The following is a 26,513-nucleotide window of genomic DNA, read 5'->3' as shown; positions in this document are numbered from 1 at the left end:
GTTGCGGGAGGGGGGACCGAAGGCCCCCCTTGCACGCTCCGCGCGCGCGTGTGTGTGTGTGTGTGTACACATACATTTGTGATACTTTTTAATTGTATTAAATTGTATTAAATTCTATACATATAAATTTAAATTGTATTAAATGTATTTAAAATTATTATTTTTTCATATAACAGCTAAAATAGTAGGTTTATGAAAAAAATGCGTATAACCTTTTTTGTAGAATTTCTCAGCGGCTTTATTTTTTGCTTAAAATTATTTTTCTCAAAATAATATTTTCGGAGATAAAACCATTAAAATTGTGAAATTCTTTTCTTAATAACTTTTTAATAAACAACGACCCCCGGCTAAAACCTTCAGAATATTAATTAGAGATATGACCTGACAACATATGTCAATGACACATTTGTGCGAAGATGGGCCCTTTTTATGCATAATTACCTTTAATATTTATTTATTTATTTTAACTCTAACTTATTTTAATCTCTTAAGTTTTTTATTATATAAATAATGTATATCAATATATGTATATTAGTATTGCATTAATTATTACTTGCTAATACACATAAATTAATATATGTATATTAATGTGTAACATATAAATGTGATTTAATAGTGGATAATATTACAGTATAGATTATAATTTTAATATAATGTAAAATAATTACGAATGTTGTATACAATAAAATATTATATGTGCATTTAATATTATAAAATACTGTACATATAATTAATATTTAAATATATTTGTATATAAATATTAACAAATTAGTGCGTTATATTAACATATGTTATTAATATTTTATTACAGTATAGATTATAATTTTAATATAATGTAAAATAATTACGAATGTTGTATACAATAAAATATTATATGTGCATTTAATATTATAAAATACTGTACATATAATTAATATTTAAATATATTTGTATATAAATATTAACAAATTAGTGCGTTATATTAACATATGTTATTAATATTTTAAATCCTATAAAAAGTATTCTTAACGAATGTGTTTTATTAATGTACTATTAATATTTTTTAATTTAATAATAAATGATATGACATAATTCTTGGAGCACGCTATCTCTATAATATTTTTATTCCACATTATAAAAAAACCTTTGCTAATTTTAATTTAAAAATCTGCTTTGTTATGAGAAAAACACGATTGCCATCTTACGGCGCTCGATCGCTAGCACGAATTTGGAGTGGGAAAAACGGCACCGTGCTTTGCTATTACATACCATTTCTCGATCGAAACGTCTGTTAACGACCTCAGAAGTTGTGTGTTTACATATGATATATACATTTATTGTAATATCGCCAAGTGTTATTAGTCTTTGAAAGTTTCTCGAAATAATAAGAAATCATAAGTGCGCATATATATTTTTCATGTTACAATGATAGTGGATAAAACATTAATTTATTGCAGCTAATTATTGTAACGAAACATACACTTGCATAGAATTTGTAGTATATCTCATTATACAGAGTAAGTCATTCAAAATTAAGTTTATTTTTATATGTTTGTCTTAATTCCTTCTTTTCCACTAAATCATGATAGAGACAGTGCTGTGTTTAATTTGTCCGTTTGTACTTTCTAACAAAAATATATTTTTACAGATATCTAAGATAAAAGTAGTATCATGTTTCTAAAACTATTGTTAAGTAGCAGTTTAACAATCATCGTCGCGGCGGCTTTTTTAACCGACGATCAGATAATTAAAATATCTCAAGAAGAGTTAAACAGGCACTCGAATAATATATTACCGCAATAATATGATATCATCGTTACACATATCAAAAAAAATATTCTTGTCAGCAACTGCAGTATACGTATAGAGATTATACATCCAACATCAAGCATATTATTGTATTTCCACGTAAAAGAGATTGGTATAACTGCGTTTTATTATCCATATTATTATTCTATAAATGATAATGAAAAAACGATCATTTATCCATCGGTAAAATCTATGTATGATATTGAGAAAAACATTGTCAAATATATGTATATTCGCTAATGATCTATTGCCGGGGTATTACATCATAAAATTAGTTTATAATGTAACTGAAGATACAGGCCTAAAAAACTTTTATAAAAGAGATGAGCGACAGTGGTAAGTAACTGTTAAAATGTTAAATATATAGTAATTTCACGATGTTTATGAACAAACCCTGGTTTTACAACAGCATTTTATTTCTATTTAAAAAGTATTTTCTAAGAAAAACACACTTGGACATAGACATGTACGTATCTGAAATGTTTCCATTCTTAATTATATGTTTCTTAACATCTTTTAGTAAAAAATTTTGCAATTTAATATTATCATTATTATTAAAATGAATGTAAGCTGCAAATAAAAATTAACTCAATTAAAGTAGTCAGCAATAATACACGTCTTATACAGCATTTTATTGTCAACACTCGAACGAAATCAAATATTCCGGTAGAGTTTCGAATTGTTTTCAAAATATAAGTATGGATTTGAAGGATTTATATTTTTATAGAACTTGCTTATTTGAAATTTGAAATTTGAACAAACATTTAAGCTTTACACTTTACTTTGACAATACCAAACATTAGGAGAAATTCGTTTCTAATATAAGAAAAACTTATAATTCAGAAGGAAAACGTTTCCAGATATATGTTTATATGAATTCTTTTTATCCTTATAATCCATAAAAGTCATTATCAAAATTTAATTAGATCATGAACACTCACAACTTTCATAAAAACACTCTGCATATAATATATAAAATTAAATATACAAGCTATACTTATGCTGTTTCATGTATTTAAACGTGCATCTACACACACCCATACTATTTAGAAACAATACTAATTTCGCTAATAACTAAGACATATATACATATGTGTTTTATTTAATAAACTATCACTAAAATAGACAGTTTCTTGAACTTATATAAAATTATGTAAGGAATCGTTGATAATATATCAATTAAAATCAATTTAAAAAAGTTATTATTCTAATACTGTTTTATATTAAAATTTATTTTAATTTTATTAAATTTTCATACTAAATATTAATTATTAAATATTTATTTTGTACCTGTATATTCTAAAATAAACATTTTATGAATCCCGCACAACTAAAATATATGCAACTTTTATACAATTTCATTGAAACCACTTTTGCATAAGGTTTTTGCGGTGTTTTTTATTATTGTTAATTCATATTTCTAAATGTGATAGGTTGGCAACGTATGTTGATATTGGGATGCAACACTTGATTCCGTCTTTGCCCGGATTTGAATCTTTAAGAACCATTATGCTCTATAGGCCCTATAATATAATTGTAGAACATTATCAAAACTATACAGTTTTATCAAATGTACCGATACAAAAAATAGAAACGAATGATAAAAACATGACGAAGACACATTTTAATACGTTTGTAAAGCTTATTTATCTTTTATTTCTGACTAACCGAATTAATTTATCTCTTATGCCTGGTACAAATGAAAGTATCATAGTTAATATGTGGTGTAGAATGCACTGCGAATTTGCACACAAATTTGCTGAAAATATAACCTCGTACTTGTTCGATAAATGGAAACGTTTGAATAAATCTTGGCAAATAAATCATGTTGCACTTCCGGATTTTCAAAACGAAAGCATCATAAATCTGGGCCTTATTCTTTACAGGTAACTATATAATTAGAAAAAATTAATACATTTCGAAGATGAAAAAAAGGATAACAATTCATGGTAACTAAAATTATTTACATATCTTTTCTCTATTTTTAAAATATTATTTGAATATATTTTAAAAAATAAGTAAAATTGTATGAAGCAATGAGAGGAGAAACATATCTAATCGTTTATTATTAGTCCAGTTTATTATTTGTCCAGAAAGTTATTGCGATTTTTGTTGTTTAAAATTTGGCGCTTTTTTTACGTTGTCTTTCTTTTGTATCTATGTTATATCAATTTAAAAGCGCAAACTTCGCTCTACATTTTAATAAAAATAACTGTGTTTTGATATTGGTTTGCGATTTATTTAAACTATGAAATTAAGAATGGAAAAATAGCAAATTCCAGCGATTTTTTTATATGAATTCAAAATGAGTCGTAAAGCAGCTGAAGGCAATATTAACGATGCACTTGCAATATTAACGATGCACTTGGTCCAGGAACCGCTAATGAACGTACAATGCAATGGTGGTTTCCGTAAATTTCAGTGCAGATGAGAGCCTTGAAGTTGAAAAGTTCTGGACGATTGCGATTATTGACGACGACCACTTGAAGGTGTTAGTTGAAACAAAGTCACGCACATTGATTCGAGAACTAGCGGAAAAACTTGGCGTAAGCAAGTCAGCTGTTTCTGATTACCTGGAACGAATTGGAAAAACAAAAAAGCTCGACAAATGGATGCCGCATCAATTGAGCGAAAATCAAAAGAATCGTCACTTTGAAGTGCCCTGCGGAAAACGAGTAATTAAATATGATAGCGAAAATATCAATTGGTTTTAATGAGGAATCTTGTTCTGGAATATACGCATTAAACACGATTATACAATTAAATACGATTAATTCGAACAGATGTTTCCGACACTATTAAAGTAATCGATTTCAATTCTTTTTAAGTGTATCAATTGTTTTGAATACGGATTTTTCGAGACAAAATTCCGCTTTTAATCGTATTGATGAAATGGTTTGAATTCGTCTTGAAAGCACTCGATTTTAATTGTTTTTAATTGTTTTTAATTTTGATTTTCGCCGTCGAAATTCCGTATTCAATCTGATTGAAAAAAGATTTAAATATAAAAAAATTATAAATGTAAAATGGTTTGAATGACGTACAAATGTATTTCTTTTAAGTGTGATTTTACAATACTCACATATATAACATTTTCGTACATGAGAGATAATCTTAATTTTTTTTAATTACACTTTGGTCTTGATAATATTAAACTAAAAAATAACATTATGTTGATCTTAAGAGGATTCGAATCCTCTTAATAAATGAATGACGTACAAATTAAACATGTATTTCTTTTAAGTATGATTTTACAATATTCACATATGAAATCTTCGTACAAATTGCACATGAGAGATAATCTTTTAATTTTTTTTAATTACACTTTGGTTTTAATAATATTAAATTAAAAAATAACATTATGTCGATCTTAGGAGGATTCTAATCCTCTTAATAAAAGTCGAAACAGCGCACATGCAGAAAACATTTTCGAATGTGCCTTGGATTGATTTTTTAAAATATTATAGCTGAATTAGGAAAGCGAAAACTACGATATCAATATATTGATCAATTGATTGTTACACTTTCTAATATAATGCACTTTCTAATATATTTGTGTAACAATCAACTTTTTTTAAAACAACATTAATTAGATTTACAAAAAAGTTTTGTAACTGAATAATTATATATATCATTTCTTTAAATGAACATACTTTAAAGTTTAAAAAAAGATTTTAAAATTTTAAATCAAATGTTAAACAATACTTTATGCTAAAATAAATTATAAAATAAGTACGTTTTTTTAAATATTTAGTCATCACAGTCTTCTTCAGTTGTATCCTCATCGATTTTATCGGATCTAGTAGGAGAGTAGTCATAATAGTTATCATCATTGTCTGATGAATCATCTTCGAGAGGATCATTAGTTTTGTCAGTATTATTATCTATATCTTGACTGAAATTATCAATATTTATAAATAACCCTGTAGTCTCGTTTGTAGTAGTTTCATCAGAAAGATGTCTGTTGTCAGAATTATGTATATCAGCCCTTACAACTGTATATTTTTGGTTCGCTATCTCTTCTGAAATATTTTGATTTTCAATATTTCGATCCTTGTCTTTTGACAACACATCACTAGAAGGGCCTTTATCATTATCACCATTGTTTTTATTTGTAATGTTATCTAAAGAACTGCCTTGAACACTATCAGTTTCACTGACAGAACCAGCAGAACGTTTAGATGATATTTTCTTTTTTTTCTTTTCAGGATCTCTTTTTAGGTCAGCAATTTTTTTAGCAGCATACGTATTAAATTTTAATAAATCTATGTCAAATTGTTCGACCTGTTTTTTATCTGGTTTATATATTGTTTCCATCCAGTAGCAATAAAAATCTATAAAATTATTTATAAAATATTTTATTAAATGTAAACATATTATTTCAAAAGTGTTTCGCTAAGAGATAATATTAAATTTACCTGCACAAACACTGTACTTAATTTCGTCTAGTTTTGAGCACGTTTTTTTGCCTACAGCTGACGCATTACTTGTGAAGCCTGTCCTGGTACCTGTCATTAGCTCTTCTATATCAAATACTAATATTAAAAGATTACCTGCGCATTGACTAGGCGTTTTGGAATTAGTTAGAAAAGCTGAATAACTTTTTTCAGGTACGAAAATATTTTTACCGAGATGTATCTATAAAAAAAGTAAAATCAATATTAGGTATTAAAACGATAACAATGAATAACGAAAATAAATAAATAAATAAATAAATATATATATATATATATATATATATATATACATATATATAGATAATACTAACTCTGTTGATGCCATCGGTTGTTCTTAGTATTCCTATTTTCGGATAATTATCTCCTGTTGAAATAGAATTCTTTGCATTTAGAAACTCTTCAACTCTATCTAAAAATTTAAATAAATAAGTATATACAATTTTTTTTATGTTAAGTATTTAAATTAAATTAATTAAGTTTTTATTACTATTATACTCCTTGCTTTTTTCTATGACAGTTTGTTGTAAATCCATATTGAGGTCACTTAAAGTTTTAATATATTTATCTTTTTTATGAAGCTTAAGACGATAATGTTTCAAATTTGAACTTAACTCGTTGTTTTCTTCTTCTAATTCTGCAACCTTTTTCTTTAGACTCTTTATTTCTTTTTGCATCACTGCAACTTTTGCAGTACTGTACTGCCCTTGCAAAAAATTTAATTTATTTACTTTTGAAAAAACGATGTACACTATATTACATGATTTAATTATTATTTAATTATTTAATTATTATATCTATATATCTATATATAGAATATGTTTACCTTTGATTCGCAATAACTATTATTTTCTTTGTTTTCAAGGCATTTAGAGGTCGATTCAGAGGCATTATCCATATTATCATTAGGAACAGTACGTATTTCAGTTGCACGACTTGGCGTTTGCTATAAATATGCAAGTAAATATTTTAAATTAAAAAAGGTCAATACTTTTCAAAATTTTCAAGAAACATGAAAAGATTAATATAATATACTTTTAATATTCTATGAATATAAAATAAATATTACCATATGTCGAGTAATATCTTTTGAAACAGGCTCCTGAAAAATGAAATATTATTTATAATGATCGCAAAATGTAAAAGAGAATATAATTGTTACCGTAGGCCTGCATCGGTTTTCGTTGTCTATCCTTCCAATGTATTTAGAGGAACTGTCGTTGACTGTTGATGAATCAATAGATTTGTCAATAGTACTTGAAGTTTGCTACATGAATGAAAATATTTTCAAATCGATTGAACTTTTAAAAAAATAAAATTTCAAATAAATTTCAAAAATATATTGTGTATATATACCTTATTATTTTCAAGTAGTGAGATTTTCCTTTCTGCTAGACCCTTTAATCTCTTTGCCTTAATTAAAAAAAAAACAATTTATTTATGTTAGATTTGTTTGTCAAATGAAAGATTTGTAATGTATATTATATCATACTGAGTCAAAATTAGTGAAATCGGACACTAAAAATGGACCTATTGAATCCCAATCAGTTTAGTGCACACTTACGTTGCTATATGTGTAGAGAATACTCAGAAAAATTTTTGTCAAAAAATTTGCATTTTTGGCGATGTTATAAACAAATTAATTTATAAACGACTTTTTTTTCAAATTGATATATCTCCGGAAGTACTCGATGAAATTTGATGAAATTTTGAGGGTAGATTCGTGAAAAATAATTTAAAAGAAATAAAAAATAAAATTTATGAAAATTAAAAATTTGTTTATAAATAATTAATTTTTAAATAAACAATTAAAAAATTAATCTACTTCTCGTAGGTTTAAAAAAAAAAGCTTTGATTCATAATATTCCTTATGCTTTAAGCTATATTTACGCGAAAGAAAATTACTGTATTTCCAAATAGAATAAGAGTTATGAATATTTTAATGTGAAATGTACGAACGAGATATCTGTCACAGAAGACTCGCATCGGGTTATCTACCTTACAGACTCGCTTTCTATCATTGCAACTTTTGAAATTATTAATCTTATTTAACTGTGACTTGAAAAATGTTTATTATTTAACATTAGTATTCAAATAAATAACAAATACGTGTGCGTTTTATACATCATATATATACATAAGTACATGTTTATATTTATATATTCACTTTTACGCTTTCGGTATGTTTTGAAAAAATTTTACATTCCATAGTAGTTGAATTAACTATTTTATAACAGTGAAATTGTCGCGTTCCTGGGATACTTTTTGCTATGGAGAAACGCGCTTCCAATTTTTTCTTATGTTTCTCGTATTCTATCAAAGAAGTAAAATCAAAAAATATTTTTTTAAAAAAGTTTTTTGCCCATTTGCACAATTTTTTTGTCGTTGTTATTTGCTTGTCGTTTTTATTTTGTAAGCTTGCACGATATGCATTTCTTTTAATGCACCCACCAATGCCGTCACAAGCCCCTTTACCGTGCGCGGTCGCAAAAAAGTGCCATTCGGCTTCAATTTTAAAATCCTTCTCGTGATTCAATAAATTTATAAAATTATATTTGTTTTTATATTGAGAGCCTGCTCCATCGGAGAAATAAATAATTTTCTTGATGTTCTTCGCGCCAAATTTTTTTTTTAAAAAACTTATTATTCTAGAATTGTACAAATGTACACCAGCAGCATCGTGATTTATATATTCAGAGAAGACTACGAAGTTAACATGTTGTTTTACACCATTTTTTTTGTAATATATTACATATACATGTAATGTGGCTTGGTCTTTTGACCAGTGCTGCGATTGTATCGCATCTTGGACATGGAAAGAATAATTTTCTGAAAAATCTAAAGTAACTATGAATTCACCGTCACCTATCGAGTCTTTCAATTCTTCTAAATATTTTCCTTGAGATTTCGCAATAAAATCATGTTTTAAAAGAATCGATAAATCTGTACTGAGATTTTTCAAAAAAATATTTTGATTTTCTGTTTGACTAAGAAGCTGACATCTAGAAACAAAATTTTGATTGTAAACAAAACATAAAAATTTCGATATACTGAAAAAACGAAATGAATACGATTACCTGTCAGTCGTGAGCCACTGATTATACGTTATTTCTGAAATAGCATATTTTTTAAAAATCGACTGTAGTTCTTTCATAATTCTATCAAAACCAGGGCAGTTTTTACAATTTCCCAAGAAACAATTTGCATTTGAGACTGAACAAATAATATCGTTAAGGTACTGCTTATAGTCTGTCCCAAAAGTGATTTTTTTCCTATCGAATTCGTGTTGAAGACCTCTTAATTTTAGTCTAATATTTCCGTGTGTTTTGCAGACGCAGACGTTGTGCGTACTTTTGGGACCAGCTAGTATACATTGAGGTGGCCTCAATGTTCTGAATACTGACAAAGAAATTTTTAAATCGGGACAATTGTTTAAAAAATCAGCATGCAACTCTGATAGATTTCCCAACAACAAACGTTTCTGAAAACAATTTTAAAATTTAATTTAAAAACGTAAATTTACAATCAAAATCAAAATTAATGTTTTTATAATAATATTGAATAATTGATAAATTTGTTGATAATATTTTCTATTTTAAATTACCGTTTCATGACGACGTTTCCCGTTAACAATAACAGATTTATAATCTTTCATCCCTGGCATAACTCGACTCACATTATCGGAAAGAAAAAAATCTCGCACTTTATTTATTATGTCTATATTCATAGAGTTGCCTTTCTTTTTATCGGGATAAGTACCGTAACCATTTTCTTTCTTCAATTTTCGAGCCATTATCACCACGTGTTTGCTCACTGAAAATTCTTTCGCGATTCTCCGAATAGACCATTCGACCGGCATGGTTGTAAGTAAAAAAATTTTCTCTTTTCGATTAGCTGCTTGTAATAATGCTGATTTTAAATCCGCGATCCAGTTATCATGATTTTCTTCATTATTTAAACTTGAATTCGGACTGATAATTGATTTACGAATAAACTCTTCATTATTTTCTAACAAATTAAAATCTAATTTGCCGTCAGGTGATTCCATGACAGCTTTTTCTAAAACGGAAACTAATTTTATTCGTTTTATTTCTTTATCTATTTTTTGACACTTATAATCTGGATCCTTGGACGATACATCAATATCCATATCTTCTTCTTTCTCTTGCGTATCTACTTCTTCTGTAGTCTTATCCATTCGTTTTTCCGCGACATTACTTACTGTTATTAAATAATCTTTTTTCTTATATAGCTGCGTTCTACATGATTGGCAAATGTACTGACCTTGCCAATTGCGAAATTTTTCGTCACATGCACTTGTCAAAAACACTAAATTTATCCGGTAGCACTTGTGACCTTTCTTTTGGAAAGGATTGCAGCATTTTGGCGGAGGTGTCATTACAACTTAGACAATAGACTTACTGAACGACAATGCGTCTGCTCGAAGAAAAAAAAAACAAAACAAAACACAACACGCCGTGTCGATTGTTGCTTGTTTTTCAACCAATAATATCGATACAGTAGATTGCGATCTGTTTTTTTTTTTAATAGTAATATACCAACGAACGTATTTGTTATTTATTTGAATACTAATGTTAAATAATAAACATTTTTCAAGTCACAGTTAAATAAGATTAATAATTTCAAAAGTTGCAATGATAGAAAGCGAGTCTATAAGGAAGATAACCCGATGCGAGTCTTCTGTGACAGATATCTCGTTCGTACATTTCACATTAAAATATTCATAACTCTTATTCTATTTGGAAATACAGTAATTTTCTTTCGCGTAAATATAGCTTAAAGCATAAGGAATATTATGCTTCAAAGCTTTTTTTTCTAAACCTACGAGAAGTAGATTAATTTTTTAATTGTTTATTTAAAAATTAATTATTTATAAACAAATTTTAAATTTTCATAAATTTTATTTTTTATTTCTTTTAAATTATTTTTCACGAATCTACCCTCAAAATTTCATCAAATTTCATCGAGTACTTCCGGAGACATATCAATTTGAAAAAAAAGTCGTTTATAAATTAATTTGTTTATAACATCGCCAAAAATGCGAATTTTTTGACAAAAATTTTTCTGAGTATTCTCTACACATATAGCAACGTAAGTGTGCACTAAACTGATTGGGATTCAATAGGTCCATTTTTAGTGTCCGATTTCACTAATTTTGACTCACTTCTAATTCATCCAAATTTAATTCAGAATGGCAGGCTCTTTTGAGATACGTTCTTCTTTTTTTTCTGAATCTGAAGCAGATGTTAAAAATTTCGAAGGAACATTGCAAATTCTTTTACTACTACTACGAGTAATGCTAGTATCATCATCTTTTGCTGTACTTTTTGGAGAATTAATTTTTTTTTCAATTTCTTCTCTAGAACCTAAAAATAAATATAAAATTTAACACACTATATATATAACTTATCACACTTCATAAAATACCAGCATTGAATGACAAAAAATATATTATAAATATATACCACCAAAAAATAAAACTTGTATTTTGTATGGTTTTTGTCCTATTTTTTCACATAATACATTGTATTTTTTAGTACTTTTGTGCGTAGATGGATTCAACACCGGCGAAAATAAACTTGTTTTAATAATACGCTTTTTACCGAGTCCATCTCCACTGATTACTTTTACATAAGCAAAATTATACGGATCTTTTTCCATAACGACGATGCAAGATAACCTATATAGTTGAAACAAAAACACGTGTATTAATCACTGCATTATTTATATCATTTATATAGACCAGTGCTCGGAGTTAGTTGCCCTTTTCGGGCCGAAATCGTAGGCGTCGCCTCCGATTTCGGCCCGAAAAGGGCAACTAACTCCGAGCACTGATATAGACTATGTAATATGCTCGGTAAAAATGTCATATTATACTCACTAATACGTTATATTCTTATTTCTTATATAAGTAAAAATAAAAGACACGTTTTAACTACACAATTAACACTTTTGCACATGCACACTTTTAGAAAATTTTAACGAACTACAATCTGCCGAACAATCATCGGTATGTGTAGTGTGATTTCCTTTGTTATATTGTTATTTCCAAGATTTCAAAACAAAATTATATCAGCTCCAGTTGCGACTGCGCAATAGCACGTATGTTTTCGCTGCACGGCAGTAGTAGCAAAATAGCACAAAATTTAAATTTTTTGCTCATTATTTGTAGTGTAATAATTAATTATTATTGATAATTTTTTCAATTGCCTAAAAATGTTTTTAACAAATATATGATAAAAAATGTATAATCCAAGTATTCGTGTATTACTTATACAATTACTTATTTAGTAAAAGTGTTTTCTTTTTAATTATAGTTTTTTTAAGTGTCGATAATACAGTTCTTTGATGTTACCCGTTTTTTTTTACGCTACAAGTAGGCTTGTATAAAGATTATGAGAATACTCATAGGAATAGTATACGTGATTTTCGAACTTTGGCTAAATGGGATTTATTTACAAAGCAACCGTCTCATATCTCTGGTAAAGAAATCAGATGTATTTTTTTTAGAATATAATTTATACTTATTTAAATCTATGTATCATACATTTATAAATTTTAAAAATTTATAGATTTCAACGTAAGATCAATATGTCAAGAAAATATCAGTGAGCGGTATATTGACAATACACCTAATATGCAATGTGATGAGCAGTCACGTCAACAATATGACATCTTAATGACAGGTAACGTCTGTACATTTAAATTAGTTTTGAATGTAATTTTAATATAAATAAAATCTCTTTAAATGTTCTCTATGTTTCACATATTTTTGCAGATAATTTTATAATTAATGAAAATAATGATTCGGAATTCAATAATGATAGGACAAGTATTAGCTCATTATCATCAGTATCAACAAGAAGTACAAGTAATAATAATAGAATTATCAGTGAACTAAATGATTCTAGCGATAGTGATGATGGCGATGATGCAGATGATGGCGAACATCCATTTTATGATACTGTCATGTTTGAAAAAAGTAATAAGACAGTTAAAGATGTCATGACAATGCTTACAGGAATACATATTCGACATACAATAACAGATGAATGCAAGCTAAGTATAACAGAAATGATAAAAATATTAGCAGGACCTGATTTTTATCATTTAAATATATCAAAGTATAGATTTAGAGAGATGTTTGATCCTCCAGACGAAGAGATAATGTTTCACTATTATTGTGATAAATGTTATAAATCTATTCTGTATTCAACATTAAAAAAACAGTTTAAACGTACCACAGTAGTTTGTTCTCGGTGCAGTGTGCAATTTGTACTAACTTTAAAATCAACAAATTATTTTATAATACTTGACTTGAAATATCAGTTGTCTTTGTTATTTAAAAATTCATCTATCAAAAAAGAAATTTTAACTTACATGAATCAAATAAAAGAAAAACGTTGCAACCCTGAAAGATCAAAAAATATTTGTGATATACATGATGGTGAATTATCAGAAGAAATTAATAGTTCTGAAGATTTTTATTTCACTTACAACGTCGGAAATGATGGTGCACCTTTGTCAAGTAGTGGTAAACAAGGAGGTTGGCCTCTTGGAGCAGTGCCAAATTTTTTATCTCCAAAATTAAGATCAAAGTTTTATATTCTTTGCGGTATGCTTACATGTTCAGAAGAGCCTAAAACTGACTTATTGGCCAATTTATTTTTCGATAAATTTATTGACCAGGTAATAATTTTACATGAAGATGGACTAAAAATAACTAATTTAGACAGTGAAGAAGAAACAATAAAATTTTGTCCAGTATCGTTTGACGTAGACTCCGTTTGCAGACCTATTTTACAAAGTAGACTACAATTTAATGGTCACTACGGTTGTAGCTGGTGTTACCATTTTGGTAATTACGTAAAAAAATTAGGTATTAGATATAAAAATGAAGAAAATGATTCTGATATAAGAACTCATGAAAGTCACAAGCAAGATGTAGCTGCAGTTGAAGAGTCACATAAAAGAGATGTAAGAGGAGTAAAAGGATATAGCTCTTTATTAAGAATACCATTTATAAATATTGTATGGTCATTTCCTTTAGATTATTTACATTGTATTCTTCTTGGCATTGATCAGTATTTGTATAAATTATGGACACAATCTAAATCAAAGTCTCCATTCAAATTAAATAAAAGAGACATCAAGATTATTGACGAACGTTTGTCAAGTATTAGACGATTTCAGGACATTCATCGACATCAAGGCGAGTTTCGAAAAAAATTAAAATGGAAAGGGTCTCAAATAAAATTTTGGATGTTAGATTGCGCTATTCCTTGTTTAAAAGGTGTGCTTCATGTTGATGCTTTACGTCACTACGCTTTACTGATAACAACTTTACATACATTACTTAAAACTAATATAACTGAAGAGGATTTGAATAAATGCGAGAGAGATGCTATTACATTTGTTACTTATTTTGAAATATATTATGGAGGCAACAACGTTACCTTTAATGTGCATAGTCTATTACATGTAGTAAGATCAGTGAAATATAGTGGTCCTCTTTGGTCACATTCTACTTTTCCATTTGAAAGTGAAATTTATTATTTAAAAAAATTAATAGGCGGACCTAGCAAAATGGACGAGCAAATTAGTAAAAAACATTTAATAAAATGGCTTTTTAAAACTGGTAATGTTACCTGTTTATCGGATGAAGTAAAAGACTTCTGTGAAAATTTATTCAAAGCTAAAAGATTATCATCACATTTTATTTACGGAGAAGATGGTGTAGTTGTTTACGTTGGAAAATTTCGATGCAGAATAATAGAAGAAAAGTGTTATAAGGTTTATAAAAAAATTATATATAATGGAAAAGTCCTACACAGTAAACAATATACAAAAGCTCAGTGTACAGACGATACGAATATCCAATTAAAATCCGGAGCTTATGCCAAAGTTTTACTTATTTTAGAACATGAGAATAAATGTTACTTAAAAATTTCAAAATACCGAATACACGAAGATGATATATTTAATTTGACTCATATAAAACAAATTGAATGTGAAGATGTTGAAGAATGCATTATTTCTATCTCAGAATTTGATTCCAAAGTAATTCTCATAAATATAAATCATGAAAAATTTTTATCACGATTACCAAACGATTTTGAAATTCAATAAAAATTTCAATACATGATTCGATACATTATGTATTACATGCATTTAATTATACGATTACATGTTAATTAAATATAAGTATATTTTGTTTTAATAATGTAAATAATTATTTAAAATAAATTAATTTAAAAAACTACCAAAAAACTGTTTTAATTTTAATGATTATATGTTTTTGGTTGATAAAATATATTGTGACTATTCGAAATAAAAATATTAAATAAATAAAATAATCTAATATAAATGTTTTGCAGTCACCAATAATAGCTAGTAAAATAAAATTAAAATAATGTATTAAGAAATGAAAGTTAGTAAGGTGAATTTAAACGAATATGGTACTATCGTACTAATAAACTGTTTCACAATGAAACCGATTGAAATAAAATACGATTATAAGTAATTGTCTTGATTACGAATAGATACCGATTAACATGAGTTGAAGTTAATCAGGAATAACCGCACTGAATCTAATTGACTACATATGTTTTTGCAATTTCAATTCAAAGTTAGTAAGGTCAGATTAAAATGAATACGGTATCATCGTAATGATCCATATTAAAAATTGTTTCAGAATAAAACCGATTGAAATAAAATACGATTATAAGTAATTGTCTTGATTACGAATAGATACCGATTAACATGAGTTGAAGTTAATCAGGAATAACCGCACTGAATCTAATTGACTGCATATGTTTTTGCAATTTCAATTCAAAGTTAGTAAGGTCGGATTAAAATGAATACGGTATCATCGTAATGATCCATATTAAAAATTGTTTCAGAATAAAACCGATTGAAATAAAATACGATTATAAGTAATTGTCTTGATTACGAATAGATACCGATTAACATGAGTTGAAGTTAATCAGGAATAACCGCACTGAATCTAATTGACTGCATATGTTTTTGCAATTTCAATTCAAAGTTAGTAAGGTCGGATTAAAATGAATACGGTATCATCGTAATGATCCGCATTAAAAATTGTTACGGATTAAAACCGATTGCAGTTTAATACGTCAGAAAAGCAAAACGGATTGACCTCACTAAAATCGTATTGAAACCCCATAAAAGAGTTACCATAATCAATGCAAAATTAATCGTATTTAATTACTTATTTTCCGCAGGGTGTGTTCTGCATTGATTTTGCGCAAACAAAATAATCCGTTTCTTGATCGCATTGTAACGTTTGATGAAAAATGGATCTTGTACGATAATCGTCGACGTTTTGCACAATTGTTTGACCATGATGAAGCGCCAAAACACTCTCGAAAACCAAATTTGAATTTAAAAAAGATTATAGTGACTATTTGGTAGTCGTCAGTCGAGATAATCCATTACAGCTTTTTAAATTCGGGCGAAATTATCGCGGCAGAGAGGTACTGTCAAGAAATTGGCAAAATGCATCAGGAACTGATACGTTTGCGTTCGGTTGGTCAACAGAAAAGTTCCAATTGTTCTACACGACAATGTTCGACTACACGCCGCACAACCGACGCTGCATTAATCAATTGAGCTATGAAGCTCTATGAAACTCTGTCTCACCCATTATATTCGCCGGTTTTCTCACCAACTGGCTATCACTTCTTTAAACATTTCGACAATTTCTTGCAGGGGAAAACCTTTAACAATAAAGCTACTGTCAAAAACACCTTTGAAGAGTTTGTCGCTTCTAGAAATCTAAATTCAATTTTATGCTACAGGAATAAATAAATATTGTTTCTCGTTGGCAAAAATTGTAACGTTTGATGAATAAAAATATTTAAATTTCAATGGTTCTCTTTTCAATTAATAAAGTTAACTTGACATATTAATAAGTTTCACTTTTAAAATATGCGTATTAGAACTTGGAGGTTAAAAATCACAATAACTTTCTGGACAACCTATATCTTCAATGTACATCAACCTTTACGAAAAATAATATTAAAATATATATATTTTATAATCATAAAATTGAAAATTACAAATTAAAATATAAAATTGTAAATTAAATAATTATATTAAGGTATAAGTATAGGCATTAATAATAATATATAATTAATATGTTAATTTTTAATAGAATCATTTAATTATAAATTTGGAAATACAATATTTTTATGTGTTATTATACAACAGAAATAGACATTATTTATAATTTTCAGAGAAGCAGATATTATCTACAATGACAATGTAGATTCTGTTGCGACTAAAATCAAAGTTGCCCGCTTCATGGCCCATAAAATAATACAGGAATGTTCTTATTATGAAAATCCACTTTGGCCGTTATCCTCTTTGTTAAATGAAGCTATTGTCGCATTTCTTGGATCATATGTCACCAATCAGGTTATTTTAAGCATTTTTTAGCGCAAAACATACTCACTAGCAAACAACATGATGGATATATACAGGGTGGCCCATTTTAATACATCCAGTCGAATATCTCGAAAACCAAGCCCGGGAGAGAAAAATGTTTCAGACAAAAGTTGTTTGGTTTCGAGGGGGCCATAAGATGGTACCATTGGTTTGACCTTGAAGAGTCATTTGAAGGTCACGTGAAGGTCACTTCAATTTTTTAAACGGAATATCCTATATATTTTTGCATATTCTTGTAGCTTATCTCGAGAGCTTTCCAAAACACTATAATTAAGTACCTTTTCGTTAAGTACTTTTTGAGTTATGAGGCTTGATATAATTTCTTAATTTTACATAAACCGTAAAATATCTTGTAAAATATTCATTTTTCGATTATCTTACCTTAATACTTTTATGTACAAAATAATGAGAGGAATCAATTGGTGTAAAGAAAACACATAGTTGTTTCGAAGAAAAAATATGTAACTTGTAATTAACAATTACATATTTCTTCTTAAAAATAACTGTGTTTCTTTTACACCAATTGATTCCTCTTATTATTTTGTACATAAAAGTATTAAGGTAAGATAATCGAAAAATGAATATTTTACAAGATATTTTATGATTTACGTAAAATTAAGAAATTATTTCAAGCCTCATAACTCGGAAATTACTTAATGAAAACTAACTTAATTATAGTGTTTTGGAAAGCTCTCGAGATAAGCTACAAGAATTTGCAAAAATATATAGGGTATTCTATTTAAAAAAATTTAAGTGACCTTCACGTGATCTTCAAATGACTCTTCAAGGTCAAACCAATGGTACCATCTTATGGCCCCCTCGAAACCAAACAACTTTTGTCTGAAATATTTTCCTTTAAAATGCTTAGTTTTTGAAAGAAAAGGGGTGTACGGGTGGTCTAGGACACCCTATATATGTATATATATATGGTAAATATTTAACTTTACACAGCCACACCCAAATGACTTGACATATATTGTCAAGGTCACTGTCCTGAGTAACATCCAAAAGATTTTAGGCGTCGCTCGTTGTTTATTAAAAAGTTATGAACAAAAGAAGTTTCATAAATTCATTAATACATTTATCGAAAGAAAAGTCAATTGCTACATAATTTCACATAGATTTGTAATTTTCTATGCAGAGAGAAGTGTATGAATTTAATACAATTGAATACAATTGAAAAATATCACAAATGTATGTGCACACACACACACACACGCTGGGGGTGCAAGGGGGGGCCTTCGGCCCCCGCCGGTAGGCAAGGTGGACCTTGCTTTACAACTTACAGCATATATCCATTGTGATTGAACTCTTCGCAATGCGTCCCCTACCGGCGGGGTGGCCGCGGGAGGGTGGGCCGAAGGCCCCCCTTGCACCCCCCGCGTGTGTGTGTGTGTGTGTGTGTGTACACATACATTTGTAATATTTTTTAATTGTATTAAATTGTATTAAATTCTATATAAATTTAAATTGTTTCTTTTACAATATCATCCTCAATTATAATCGATATATATGCAAAGGTCAAAGAAATTGAGATGTTCTTCAATATGTTTATTCCTTTATAACTTTTAATACGAAAGGTCTATTATTGTTCATGGTGTCCAAAAATTCTGTGAATCTTATAAAGCTTCTTTTGTTTATAACTTTTTAATAAACAACGAGCGACGCTTAAAACCTCCTGGATGTTACTCAGTGCAGTGACCTTGACAATATATGTCAAGGTCAAGTCATTTGGCCCTGGCTGTGTAAAGGTAAATATTTACTATTATAGCGTGTAATTTTTTTTATAAATCAGAATATTAGGCGAAGATTCTACATTTACAAAGAAAAGTGAATTTTAAAAAAATGCTAATTTTCAAGTAAATCTGCAACATACATAAATAATACAATTTAAAATATTTTTACATTTTTATGTTTCTTTTATTTTGTGTGTGTGTCAAATTCACTATGTTACATTTGTCTGACTTTAAATTATTATATAAAAAAAAAGAAAAATATATTATCATTCAGATTCCACATAATATATGTATACATATAGAAATTGTGTAATAAGATAATTTTGCTATATAATATATTTTAATAATTCTCGAAATATTTAGTTTTAAAGTTATATGTCGAGTAATCGTTTTTGTTATTAATATATTATATTTTTAAATTATTTATTCTATATTTTAAGAGTATAAGAGTATAACAAATTTTTTTACATACACGTAGAAAGTAGCAGCCCTAATGCATATTGCTATTGTTATTGTGTGTGTTAAATATAATATTAATTAAATAAATACATTTAAACCATTTTCTATAGGCTCTCCCGAGTACTCGGATGATGGACTTGTTTGTGGTACAAATTCAACACGAATCTCTTCATTTCGATACTGAATATAAAACATCACTTTACACACAATTCAGCACAATCAACAGTTCTGTTGAAAATTTTCGTTACATTAGAAGTATGATAATATAATTAGAAATTCATTATGCGTAAATTTTTGAATATAAATGCTTAAAAAACAAACAGAATAACTGATAAAAACTTTAATTTTATATATAATCTTTTCATTATACACATGCACACATATATACATACATAATGGAGCTGTAGTATATAAAATTATACATATATAAAATATATTACATACAGGGTGTCCGATTCCTGAGTGACCAAACGAAAAGTAGTAGTAGATTGGGTCAAACTGAGAAGAAAAGTCCTCATTTTGCAAAATTCGCAATAATTATTAAAAAATAAGTAAAAATGTCTTGGTACATGAGAAGCGGTAAACCGCTTGTAGTGTGTGATTATTAAGTGAACAAACAAAAAGTGGTGATAGATTGGGTCAATCCGAAAAGAAAAGTTCTCTACCATATTGCAAAATTCGCAATAATTATTAAGTATAGGCAAAAATGTCTCAGAGTATAAGAAGCGGTAGACAGATCGCTTCTCATACGCTGAGACATTTTTGCCTATAACTTAATAATTATTGCGAATTTTGCAAAATGGTAGAGGACTTGTCTTTCCAGTTTGACCCAATCTACCACCACTTTTCGTTTGATCACTCATTAATCGGACACTGCGAGCGATCTACCGCTTCTCATGCGCCGAAACATTTTTGCTTATTTCTTAATAATTATTGCGAATTTTGCAAAATAGTAGAGAACTTTTCTTCTCAATTTGATCCAATCTACCACTACTTTTCGTTTGGTCACTCAGGAATCGGACACCCTGTATACAGGATGTTTCCTTTTAAGTGATACAGTCGATTATCTCGCGAACCGATGATTTTATTGAAAAATTTTTCGAACGTAAGTTGCATAACTTGAAGGGGTATACATGAGTTGTTTCTAAGAAAAATATGTAATTTGCAATTAACAATTACATATTTTTTCTTAAAAACAACTATGTTTTTTCTTTACACGAATTGATTCGTCTCATTATTTAGTACATAACAGTATTAAGGTAAGATAATCGAAAAATGAATATTTTACTAGATATTTTATAGATTATAAAATTAAGAAATTATTTCAAGCCTCAATTTGAAAATCACTAAACGCAAAAATACTTTATTATAGCGTTTTGAAAAGCTCTCGAGATAAGCTATAAGACTGAGCAATAAAAAATTGGCATTTCCGTTTAAAAAATTAAAGATGACCTACATGTGACCTTCAAACAATTATCCAAGGTCGAATCAATGGCACCATCTTATGTTCTTCTTCGAATCAATCAACTTTTGTCTGAAACATTTTTCTCTAAAATCATTGGTTTACGAGATATAGCACTGTAAAAAGAGACACCCTGCGTAGACGAAACTCTCTGCGAGGATCAAGATTAGATGTAGAATGAACTTCGCTTTGTCTTACAAAGTACACTTCGTGGACGCAATGAGTTCCGTCTCCCTCCCCCTTATTCCTTACGGGAGAGTTCTACTTCCAGAACGGACAACATAATGCAAACGTATTCCTTTAAATATAAAATTTTGTTTCGATTACATTATATAGTACAAAGAGTATCTTATTGTAAATTAGAGTACAATGTAAACTAACCTCATACATAATGGTTTTAATATCATATTATGCACTTTTACCATAATTATTAATTATTATTTACTATAACTATTATCTTATTCATATTCTGATGTAAATTATATAATTATAGTATCCAGCGTATTGCGTATATTACAACACATGATTACTGAAGAGATATTTTGGCAGAGTATCCGTATATATGTAAAGGACAAGTAAGTAATACACTATATTGCTATAATTACTATTTTTATTTAAATTAAATTAATTTTATTTTTATTTAAACACACCGTTTCTTTCATACTTTATTATCTTTATTATTACCATTTCCAATACTTTTTACCTTCAATGTCATTAAATATTCAAGATATATTTTCATTTTATATATACACTTATCTTTAAAAGTAACCAAGTTTGGCCATTTCTTTTAAATTATAATTTAAACTGTAGCATCAAATATTTATATAAAAATTATAAATCATATGATTAATTTTGTAATTAATTATATATTTAATTAAATTAAACATAAAATATAATTAACAATTTTAAATTGTGATAATTATATATATATATATATATATATATATATATATATTATATATATATATATATATATTTGCTTATAATACCTTTCGTTGTCACATCAATAAATTTTGCATAAATTTTATGACTTTAGCAAGCCAACTTTTAACTATTTTGGTGAAGTTATGAAGAACCTTTCGTCCACTCAAATGTCTACAGACAATTTATTTATAAGGCAGCTAATTGAGTCTTCAACAAAACGAAAATATTTTCCTGTGTTGAAAATAGTACGAGATTATAATCAGCCTATCGGACGGATAAAAGTAACGATACAACATAGAAATTTACATAAGATAGTGAATAATGAAATACCTACGTCGCATATTACGCAGTTGGGTGACTGGATAGTATTTAATAAACAACAAATTGGTAAGTTTGCAATAAATTTATTACATTTTATAGTGTATATCATACATACACATTGGAGAAAAAGATTTACATTATTAAAAATATTATTTATTATATTATGTATTATATACATTACATTTATTATACATTAAATATACATACATACATACGTACAATTATTAGAAATATTCAACTTTCATGCAAAATGATTTTATACCTAATATAATATACAATTTGCATTTCCATTTATGTTCACTTTATGATACATTTTTGATCTGTGTTAATGTATAAAAGTATAAGTACAAAAGTACAAACAGACATTTTTACTGATAAACCCTTTGAAAGAATTATATATATATATATATATATATATATATATATATATATATATATATATAATTCTTTCAAAGGGTTTATCAGTAAAAATGTCTGTTTGTACTTTTGTACTTATATATATATATATATATACAATTTATTTATTTTCGGCAGGATATTATCGAGTCAATTACGATATCGAGAACTGGCGAAGAATTGCAAGTTATCTAAATTCTAAAAATTATATGAAAATACATGTTTTGAATCGTGCCCAAATTATCGATGACGCTTTCCACTTAATGATAACAAACCAACTTAATTCCACTGTATTCTGGAATATTACGAAATATCTATCATGAGAAACAGACTACGTGGCATGTTATCCTATGTTCAAAGCTTTGGAATATCTGTCCAATATCTTTCTATTTCAGGAACCAATATATTTTAATATCAAGGTAATAACACATATTATAAACAATGTCAATAATGATGCCTTAAACATACTAAAAACATATTACTTATTGCACATATTAATATTGTGTGCATTTATAACAATAATTATTAAGTGCTTTCAGAAAAAATACATACATTAAAATACATGTGGCTAAAAAAGTTTGATTACGATTTTTAAATATATTTTGGATGAATGATAAGTATCTATTTCTATTCGAATAGAATACATACTAATTATAAAAAGTTGGAGAGGAAGATAGAGAAAAATATGAAAATTGTTACCATTTTTAATCAAAGCATGATATTCATAATGACGATTTAAATATCATTAATTTTTAGATAGAAAATTAGTAGGAAACATATATGTGCATCAGTTATTTGTGTGTTTAATACACACACAATCAGTTAAAAAGTTATTAAATTATATTATACATATAATGTCTACATGTATGTCTATATGTCTACAAAATATGTATTTTTGTATGTATATTTTGATATGGATATGTGTGCATGTGTTAAGCATGTGTGAATATGCACGCAAGTAAAATTCAAATTTGTGTAAATACGTATACAATATAAGTATAGCTATACATATAATAGATATTTTTATAAAAAGAAATTTAGAGCTGTTTACCAAGACAAAACGTTCTTAATATATAAAACTATGTAAAATATATTTGCGCAAGATATCTTTCGGTATGGAAAAATATAATGCAAGAATCGAAAAATATAAAATTCATATCAAGTAACAATATAAATACATATAAATATATATATATATATATATATATATATATATATTTATATATTTAGGGGAAAATGCTAAACTTACTAAACGATTTGCTTGATAAACTTAAATACGATGAAGTTTCTAATGAACACGATTTTACAAAGAGTTTAAGAATGGAGGCTGCGAAATGGGCATGTAATCTTGATGGTCGCATATGCATAGAAAATACCCGACATAATTTAAATCGACATCTCGCAGATCCCGAAAAGAACACGTAATTTTTCTTATATATTCTCGGTTATTTTAATTTAATTGTTTTGTAGATACATGTGCAATGTTTATTTCATTATTTATATATCAAAATTATATATCAAAATTTAAATTTATTATGTTATGTTATGAAATTATAATTTGTTAAATATTTAATCAAAATATAAGATTAATATGTGCAAAACTTTTATATTAGAATTTGTTTTTTGTTAAATCTCGTAGGCTTTTGCCATGGTGGAAAGAATGGACATACTGTCAAGGTTTAAAAGTATTGTACTATTCTCTTAGCAATGAAGATTCTCCTTGGTGGGGAGTATATCGTCTGGGAAAAGAAAAATTTAAATCTAAACTTTTAAAATTTCTCTCTTGCCCTGAAAATTCACAATTTATCAAAAACTATCTAAATCTAATAAAGAATGATAGTACAACATCGATTATGTTTTTAAAAGATTTTTTCGATAATGATTATATTAATTATTTTCTTTTTACTATTGCGAAGCATGCAAGGAATCCTGTAATACTCAATTTCATATTACATAATCTTGAGCATATAAAACCTAAGTAACACAGTTTTCTCTCCGTATATATCTATCATTCAACAATTTATTTGTGTATCAATACATTTATTGTTTTACTGTTATAGACAAGTCAGCGAGTATGCAACGTTTATTATTATTATTAATCATGTGTATTCCACAAATCAACTCGAAAAGGTAAAAATTGCATGTGCTTATGTACATATATATATATATATATATATATATATATATATATATATATATGTGTGTGTAAAATAAATAACCACGCGACATCAAATATTGCTGTTTAATATCATCAAAATGATCTGTTTTAGATAAACGACTTGCTAACAGATAAATTTTTTAAAGTAACGCAAGTTGAATTAAATGAATGTAAGAAGTTATGGTTTCTTGTGAAAGAAAAAAATACGAAAGTAAAGGTAAATTTTATGAATATCATTATACTAATATTTCATTAATTAATCATTGATCTTTTTGTTTTCATACAGAATATATTAATATCACAGTATCCCAAAGTAACAAGCAGAAATTAATGTCATTTAATTTTTTTGATAAAATAAACATATATTTATTTCTAATTTTCGAAAATACATTATTTTGGAAATATGTAATTTTTAATGAATAAAAAATGGGAAAGAGTGAGCGAGCAAGCGAAAACAAAAGAGAAATATAATTTCTTTACTTGGAAATTTTAGTGAAAATCGATTTATATAAATTTTAAAAAGAGAATTTACAAGCTTCAAATTTAAATCTTAGTTAGTCTAGATGTTCAGCTCTTAGTTAAATAAATTTAAATGTTTTTCAATATGATTGAGAAAGTATTACGTAATGTGATTCGCATACTTTAATATTACACGAGCCATTTGTTTACTAAAAATTTAATTAAGATGGATAAGTTAAGAAGAATTAATGCACTTGCTAGATATAACAGTTATAATATTATAATATTATAATGATATTATCTCTGTGACAGCTGCAGCTCATATAAATTTCTAATTTTATTTTAAAAATCTCTAATTCTAAATTTTGATTTTTATTTGTTGAAAGTTACTTGCAAAGTATTATTTATAAGCATTCCTTGCAAACAAAAGAGTTGTTAAGTAAAATATAGTGCAACACAATGCACATAATATAATACAACACATAGTACAATAGAAGAATGATTTTATTCTCATTTTAGCAAATTTGTAATTTTCATAATCCATAATTATTATTTATTCCTATTATATTTAAGATTATTATTATTATTGTATGTATTATATATATGTATTAAATGTATTAATATTATATATATATATACACATACACGAGATAATATTTAATATAATATTTAGTAATATTTATTATAATATTAAATATAATATATATTATAATCTGTTTTAGACAAGCAAATTAACAGAATTAGCAGAAAATTTCAGATGTATGCAGCAATATATTTCAAATATTGAAAGCAAGATACAAATGCGATTTTTCGAAATCAAAAGTCAACAGAATTACTTTCAAAATTTTGTCAAATATCAACAATAA

The 26,513-nt window shown here is 27.2% G+C and overlaps 1 protein-coding gene, 1 long non-coding RNA gene and 1 pseudogene across 2 annotated transcripts; 1 reads left to right on the top strand and 2 right to left on the bottom strand.

Annotated features, from left to right (window-relative positions):
* Window positions 1-1,331: 1,331 nt before the first annotated feature.
* LOC145961229 (aminopeptidase N-like) lies at window positions 1,332-26,513 on the top strand (annotated as a pseudogene).
* On the bottom strand, window positions 5,539-7,667 carry LOC145961700 (uncharacterized). Its single transcript, XM_083082142.1, has 9 exons — window positions 7,599-7,667; window positions 7,405-7,509; window positions 7,312-7,344; window positions 7,069-7,188; window positions 6,733-6,943; window positions 6,557-6,654; window positions 6,207-6,426; window positions 5,858-6,122; window positions 5,539-5,683 (listed from the first exon to the last, which is right to left on the bottom strand). Exons 3-9 carry the CDS (start codon window positions 7,312-7,314, stop codon window positions 5,539-5,541), a joined length of 1,062 nt encoding a protein of 353 aa, XP_082938268.1. The 5' UTR covers window positions 7,315-7,344; window positions 7,405-7,509; window positions 7,599-7,667.
* On the bottom strand, window positions 11,386-12,530 carry LOC145961663 (uncharacterized). The gene is made up of 3 exons (XR_014435675.1): window positions 12,145-12,530; window positions 11,729-11,943; window positions 11,386-11,629 (listed from the first exon to the last, which is right to left on the bottom strand). It is a non-coding gene; the product is annotated as an uncharacterized LOC145961663 (long non-coding RNA).

Source organism: Camponotus vicinus, unplaced genomic scaffold (assembly GCF_025532165.1).
Source record: "Camponotus vicinus isolate PSW18456_S1 unplaced genomic scaffold, iyCamVici1.0 SCAF_11, whole genome shotgun sequence".
Classification (NCBI taxonomy): Eukaryota; Metazoa; Arthropoda; class Insecta; order Hymenoptera; family Formicidae; genus Camponotus; species Camponotus vicinus.
The sequence above is the reverse complement of the archived record's forward strand: the minus strand, read 5'-3'. Positions and strand labels throughout refer to the sequence as shown.

Coding starts and splice junctions, on each gene's coding strand:
- LOC145961700 (XM_083082142.1), bottom strand. Junction 6,944..7,068: donor ATAGTTATTGCGAATCAAAG/GTAAACATATTC, acceptor TTGCAAGGGCAG/TACAGTACTGCAAAAGTTGC. Junction 6,123..6,206: donor TAAGTACAGTGTTTGTGCAG/GTAAATTTAATA, acceptor ATAATTTTATAG/ATTTTTATTGCTACTGGATG.